The 7,500-nt window shown below is 37.0% G+C and overlaps 1 protein-coding gene across 1 annotated transcript in view; it reads right to left on the bottom strand.

The window, feature by feature from the left end:
- LOC119595226 overlaps window positions 1-7,500 on the bottom strand; it is a 21,231-nt gene that overhangs the window by 3,172 nt on the left and 10,559 nt on the right. Inside the window, exons 3-7 of the mRNA XM_037944392.1 lie at window positions 4,659-4,882; window positions 3,693-3,896; window positions 3,202-3,395; window positions 2,646-2,729; window positions 1,540-1,644 (exon numbers count right to left, since the gene is read on the bottom strand). Coding sequence (XP_037800320.1) covers window positions 1,540-1,644; window positions 2,646-2,729; window positions 3,202-3,395; window positions 3,693-3,896; window positions 4,659-4,882 — 811 coding nt within the window. The remainder of the gene's footprint in view (window positions 1-1,539; window positions 1,645-2,645; window positions 2,730-3,201; window positions 3,396-3,692; window positions 3,897-4,658; window positions 4,883-7,500) is intronic.

The following is a 7,500-nucleotide window of genomic DNA, read 5'->3' as shown; positions in this document are numbered from 1 at the left end:
ATCATTTATATAATCATATCTGCCTATTATATATATATATATATATATATATATATATATATATATATATATATATATATATATATATATATATGTGTGTGTGTGTGTGTGTGTGTGTGTGTGTGTGTGTGTGTGTGTGTGTGTGTGTGTGTGTGTGTGTGTGTGTGTGTGTGTATATATATATATATATATATATATATATATATATATATATATATATATATATATATATATATAATCGGTAATCATTTCCGCAAATAAAAGAAAACAGATCAAATGCAGTGGTAATCATTTATACAATCATAATTTCTGCACATATATAATTGGCAGTCATGTAGGTAAAAATGACAAACAATCAGTTGAATATCGTAAATAAGCAACCCTTGACATTGAGACTTGTTGCGGGAGATGAATTGCACTCCTGATTGAGACTGCATGCAATAAAAGCTCGAAACCGAGGTATACGACTTCACACACATTAATGACCAAGAGAGATAGAAAGGTAAAATGAAATATATGTTGCGCTTCAAACAGATATACTTTTGAGGCTCTAAGTTGTCAGAAATTTTTGTTGTTTTACAAAAGGCCGCGAGGCGAAGCGAAGTGCCTCCCGCCCTCGCGCTGTTCGCCAACGCAGCGCCCCGCGAAATGTTTTGCAGGTCCACCGGTCACTTGGTTCTGCCGCGCTTTGCCCAAGTGAACGCAGGGTATATTTAACGCGTTGTGTCGTTCTTGATGCATTTTGTTCTTATTGTTGTTACTTCTATAAACGTTTTGCTTACGTTATTGTTTTTGCTCTCCGATTCTTTTATAGGTCTTTTTACAAAAAGCCTTTCTCTTTATGATGTTCACACGGATACATGTCGAATATGTATTTCCTATGTTAATGTTATTTTTATGTTCGACAACCGTACTAGCACTTAAAAAAACTACTATTATAGCTGCTATTGCTATTATTACTGCTACTGTTGCTACTAGTACCACTACTACTACTTAAGTTGATAATAAATATCATTAGTATTATTCTTGCCGTGATGGCAGTAATGAAAACATTGCAATAACAACAATGATGCAAATATTAATAATGATAATAACTAATAATAATAATAATAATAATAATAATAATAATAATAATAATAATAATGGTGATGGTAATGGTAATGATAATGGTAATTATGATGATGATGATAATGATAATAAAATAATGATGATAATGACAATAAAATAATGGTGATGATAATAAAAATAGGAACAATTTTAATAGCGTTAGTCATATTACTATTACTACTAATCATCACCCTCACACAACAACAATGACAATAACAATAATAATAATAATAATAATAATAATATTATTATTATTATTATCATTATCATTATTAATGATGGTTATGATTGATGATGATGATGATGAAGATGATGATAACAATTATGATAATAATAATAAACAAAAAATAATAACACAAAACAACAATCAAACAATAATAACGACAACAACAACAACAATAATAATAACAGCAATACACAAAATGAACTCACTTTAGAGGAATCGGTCCCATTGTAGAACTCGTAGAGGTGGAGAGGAACTGGCCGCTGGTTGTGTAGTCTGAGGAGGTAGTCCACGTAGCGAATTGCTCGGTCTATCTGCAGTTGAGTGATTGATGGGTTGATAAAAAGGTTGTGGGTATTTTAAGGGGAGGGGTAAGCTTATATAGGTGTGAGGCTTTTTAATTGGGTTTTAGAATATCATGCTGGTGGTGTGATTCTGTCTCTGTATATCTCTCTCTCTCTCTAACCTCCCCGCCCTCTCTATCTTTCTCAATTTCCTCTTCTCTTCATCTCTCTCTTTACCTTGCTCTGTCTTTCCCTCTTCCATCTCATTCTTTCCTCACGCCTCTCACCTTCCCTCTTTCCCTCCCATTCTCCTTCGATCTTAAACTTACCTATACTTTATCTAAGTTGAGGGAAACCCCCTTTTTCGATTTTTGTTAAGTCAAAATAAGTACCATATCGTTTTCGAGATAATATTTTCTCGGAAAAAAAATAAAAAAAACACGCAACTGATTTGCATGGGACAAATTATGTAGGCGCCTAACAAAGAATTTTTCAGAAATAGAATGCAAGCACCTTATAAAAATAGTTTCTGAGTGATTTAGGCTAAACCCCATGACCCATATGTAAGAAGAATATACATTTGTTTAGTGGAAAAGTACTATGGATATTTATCAACACAGGTGATATCATTGACTAGTTGCGCTCATACTATCACTTGTCCAAATATATGTAGATAGATATCGGTAAAACTTGATTAGCCTAGTAACCCTTGAAGTGATGTTCGTTTGTCCGTCAATTTTCCACTTTATGTACATTGCTGAATACAATATTTCCATTACTCTTTTCGCCGTTAGTAACCATAGTTATTCTTGCAGCATATATTTTAAATAATATTCAATCTAAAGTTAGTTTTTACAGCTGACGGTCGTTTCATACTAGCTTCTTTATTAAAGGTGGTTATATATAGATTATTACAAATAACAACTACAAATACATACATGGCATAAGAGCTAGCTGTACAACCGATTATTTTTTTAGAGTATATTTTTTTAAAGATTTTTTTTTAAAGACATACTATTGGGAAAATTTACCTTATCACGGTCCTCATTGCTAAATATCTCCAGACCAGCCGGTATGAACTCCTCGCGCCTCTTAAACTTTTTGTTGGTGTGGCTCTGGAATGGAGTGGAAATTAAGTAAGTAAATAAGTAAATAAAACTATTGAAAAGAAAGACAGAGAGAAGAGAAAAATACAGTAGTGTTCATAAACAACTGTGATAATGCAAACCAACAACCACAATGAAATAATGATAATCAGTAGTGGTAATTGATAATGAAAATGATAATGATGATTATAACAATATTAACAGAAAAAACACCATTAACAATATCCTCAAATAATGAAACCAAAAAGAAAAACGTAAAAAGAATAAGGTATGGTTAAAAAAATAACACTTAAAACAATATAACCAAATAAAAAAGCAACAAATATATGAAAACGAAACAATAACAAGAAAAAAAGAAGATAGAGGGAAAAATAATAACAATTAGGAAAGAAACAGGGCTAACACGAAAAAACACAAATCCAGAATGAATAAACAAGGTAAGTAAATACAAAACAAAACAAAAAAAGACGAGTATAAGCACCTTCAAGCACTTCAGCCTCAGTGGATCCACGTCGAGGCCACGGAAGCGAAGGACGTCTTCGAGCAGCGGGATCGGGTCCTCCTTCAGCTCCTCGTAGTGCAGGACCCGAAGGCGACCTGCCTCCGCCTGCGTCGTCCAGTTGACCGCCATCTCGAGCCACGCCTTAGCCTGCAGCTTCACGAAGGCGCCCCAGTCTGTGCGCAAGTAGTTGGGAGGAGGGTGAATGGAGAGATTGATGTAGCTAAATTTATGTTTCATATTTACTTGATAGAGCTCAGTGTTTTGGCATTTCATTATTAGATAATTTAATTCATATCTAGTGCATGAAGTATCGAATGTGGGATATAATTTGCGTCTGATAGAAAAAAAAAAAAAACAGATCGAGTCATCTAAAAAAAAAAAAGTTATAACGAACGCAAAATATAACCAGCTCGAAACACCCACGTATCCCGTGGTTACCACCAGCCCCACCATCAGCATCAAGCACTAACCTTTCCTCCTGTAATTAGCCAGGGGAGCATAGCCCGTATGTCCGCCGAAAAGGTAATTATGGAAAGAAAGGATGGCTCGATACGGATTTCGAAGCAGCAGGACGGCCGTGCCTCGAAAAGCCTTCACGTGAGTCGGTCCGCAGTCGTGGGTTTTCTGCGCGATCGTTGTCCCGGCTGTATGGTCGTCCAGCTCTCCGTAGTAGCCTGATGAAATAAATAAACAAATAAATAAATAAATTAAAAATAATGAGGGTATTTTGATGTTACTTGGGGATTGGTATGTATAATGTGCAAAAGGGTTGTTACTGTACGGGGGTTTGGGTTATTCGTTGATGTGGTAAAAGGACGTGGCAAGGTCTGGGTTTTGGTGTGGTGTGAAAATGGTGTTGTAGACGGTGTTGGGTGTTAATGATCGAGGAAGTTTTATTCATAAGCCTGACTTTGGAAATGGTGTGCGGATATGTTACTGGCAATGCGAATATGCCTACCTGAGAAAAAATATATAGTTCAAAATTTTCGTTATTTGCTCTTATTATCATTATCTATCTTTTTGCGATATGGGTCTTGAATGATTCGGGAAATTGGCACTAGTAGCTAACTAGCAATTTATTCTTATGGGCCTTTAGCAATGTCCGAAAAAAAAAAAATATATGGACGAATGAATGGACAAATTGACATGAATCAATGTTAATTGACCATGGAATAAACATCTGCTCCTTTCTATCGCCATAATGAATGTAAATATAAATATTTGGATAGGGCTTGCAAAACTGTGCGAGTGTAAGAGAGAGAATGAGAGAGAGAGAGAGAGAGAGAGAGAGAGAGAGAGAGAGAGAGAGAGAGTGAGTGAGTGAGTGAGTGAGTGAGTGAGTGAGTGAGTGAGTGAATGAGTTAGTGAGTGGGGTGTGGGTGTGAATGTGGGTGTGTACGTGCGAAGGAAACTCAGTTATTTTTTTTTTAACTTACCGTGCAGATACAGCTGGTGGTCGCGGTAAATAGAGCCAGTAAACACGCCAGAGGCAGCCTCCAGCAGGTAGCGGGTCCAGGTGTTACCAGAACCAGGGTAAGAAGCGAGAGCGCACGGAGAAAGCGAGGCGACGGCGGCGAAGTTCACCTTGAATTGGCTGCACTGCGAGTCTCCCGGCCAGAGGTGTTTGCTTTTCCTCGTTGTTTCGAGGACGAGCTTCGTTCTGGGGGAGAGGGATGGCGTGGGTTAGCCTGCATGTGCTTGTGATTGCGTCTGGACTCTTGTTATATATATATGTATATATATATATATATATATATATATATATATATATATATATTATATATATGTGTTGTGTGTGTGTGTGTGTGTGTGTGTGTGTGTGTGTGTGTGTGTGTGTGTGTGTGTGTGTGTGTATGTGTGTGTGTGTGTGTGCGCGTGTGCGTGTGTATGTGCGTGTTTGTATAAAAAATCACTTCCCCCTGAGTCGCCGCCGTGGCGGAAGAAAGACACCGATGGATGCTGAAGAAAGGCATCCAATCAGGCAAAGGTGATGCAAATAACCTCTCAATAATGAATTGAGAGACGTCACGTTCTGGTGCTCAATGATGGGCTGGGTAATTAAACACACACACACACACACACACACACACACACACACACACACCACACATATATATATATATATATATATATATATATATATATATATATATATATTATTATTATTATGTGTGTGTGTGTGTGTGTGTGTATCTGTATTTTTTGTTATACATATACGTGTATGTATGGATATGTATTATGTATGTTTATTTATTTATATATACATATATATATGTATATATATATATATATATATATATATATATAGTATATATATATTGTTATATATATATATATATATATATATATTATATGCATTTAGCTTATAGACACGAATATATGCGTGTACTTCATGACATCGGTTCATGTCCAAACTGCTCCTCATTGCTTGAAGCAGCAGCTAAAAGCAGAGGGCTCAGCAACAGCAAACGACGGTGCGGCCGAAGTTATAATGCAGCGAAGTTGCATTCATGAAAGGTAATGAGAAAGACCGCTACAGTAGTGTTGCAGAAAGTCCTCAGTTCTTATTTCTTACGAAGGTGATGTTTCCCAGTGCAGCTAAATCATGTGGATATCGGTACAATGTGTGCATTTTACACCTTTGAATTACCTCTTGTTTATGTGCTAGTTCAGTGCCTATATTCTCTTCCGAAATTAAAGAGTCTAATAATAACAGTCATGCAACTACATGTGTCTCTAGGTGCTTTCTCCTGCTTTCTTGATTTTCTTCTGTCACACTTTCTATCCGTATTAGTTTTGGGGGAAAAAAGCAGCTGCTTCAGAGTTCCACAAAACTTGGCCGAAATATGTTCACTGAGATCAACGCACTGGCACACACACACACATAATGCAAACGCACGCACGTACGCACGCACCCACACGCGCGCGCGTGCACACGCACACGCACACACACACACACACACACACACACACACTCATCCTTCTCTCCTCTCCCTCTCTCTCTCTCCCCCTCTCCCTCGCCCTCTCTCCCACCTTTCTAGCCGGCTAACAACCATCGATCGGTAACACTAATTTGTACAGGCAAAATAAATATATGTATACAGTTAACTTGGCTTTTGATGGATTTTATACTCATAAAATCAATACCAGTAAAGAAAGGCAACAGAATCAAAACTAAATTTGAGAATAATAATGCTTTTTAAGCAAGGAGCGATGAACAATGATAATTTCAATAATCCCGAGTGAAATAATGAAGGTAATGACCAGTAATTAACGATAATGGAAGTATTCGCAATAGCCTTGGTAGCAGCGACAGTAATAACCTTAATAACAACCTTAGCTCACAGTCGACCACGGTTATTATCTCAAGCAACATGTTCCTCAACAGCTTGCACATCAATTAGAATTTGACTCATTAAGGAGCCCTGTGACGATTAATAATGATGGCGATAAGTATAGTGATGATCAAGATAATCATGGGGTGATGAATGTGATGGCAAAGGTGATTTTGGTGATGGTGATGATAATAGCAGTGGTTATCATTATAGTGATGGAGATCATAACAATAATGATTACAGTAATGACGACGGAAATGATGATGGCGATGACGACATTAACAATTATAGTAATGATGATGACTATAATGATAATAATGACAGTAATAATATCAATGAAGATCATCATAAGGAAAATCTCATATAAAAACTAATAGTAATACACAATACAAGGATATATGATAAAAAAAATAAAGAAGAAAAGAAAAGGGAAAAGGCAACAAAACAAAAACAAAACAAAACAAAACAAAACAAAAAAACTCATAAAATAAGGTCGAGTCAAATCTAAATAACGGCAGACAAGAGGAGAAAGAGAGTAAGAGCTAACACTGTATTTCTCTTTAGAAGCTGCGTGACCGTCACAGCCAGCTTTATGGTAGATTAGCATTAGAACGTGCAGGAGTTACTATTTCACAGTACTCGCGCCGAATGATTTACGACTTTCTAGACGGGGAAACATGGAACGCGCAGGAAAGGTCTGGGTGTGTATATTTTTGTGCATGTATAGTTGAAGGCATGCTCTCTCTTTCTCTCTCTTTCTCCCTCTTTCTCTCTCTCTCTCTCTCCCTCTGTCTCTCTCTCTCTCTCTCCCTTTTTCTCTCCCTCCCTCCCTCCCTCCCTCCCTCCCTCTCTCTCTCTCTCTCTCGCTCTCTACTCCCTCTTTCTCTCTCTCTTCTCCCCTCTTTCTCTCTCTCTCTCTCCCTTTTTCTCTCTCTATCTCCCT

The sequence above is a fragment of the Penaeus monodon genome, chromosome 3, assembly GCF_015228065.2.
Source record: "Penaeus monodon isolate SGIC_2016 chromosome 3, NSTDA_Pmon_1, whole genome shotgun sequence".
In the NCBI taxonomy this organism is placed as follows: domain Eukaryota; kingdom Metazoa; phylum Arthropoda; class Malacostraca; order Decapoda; family Penaeidae; genus Penaeus; species Penaeus monodon.
The sequence above is the reverse complement of the archived record's forward strand: the minus strand, read 5'-3'. Positions and strand labels throughout refer to the sequence as shown.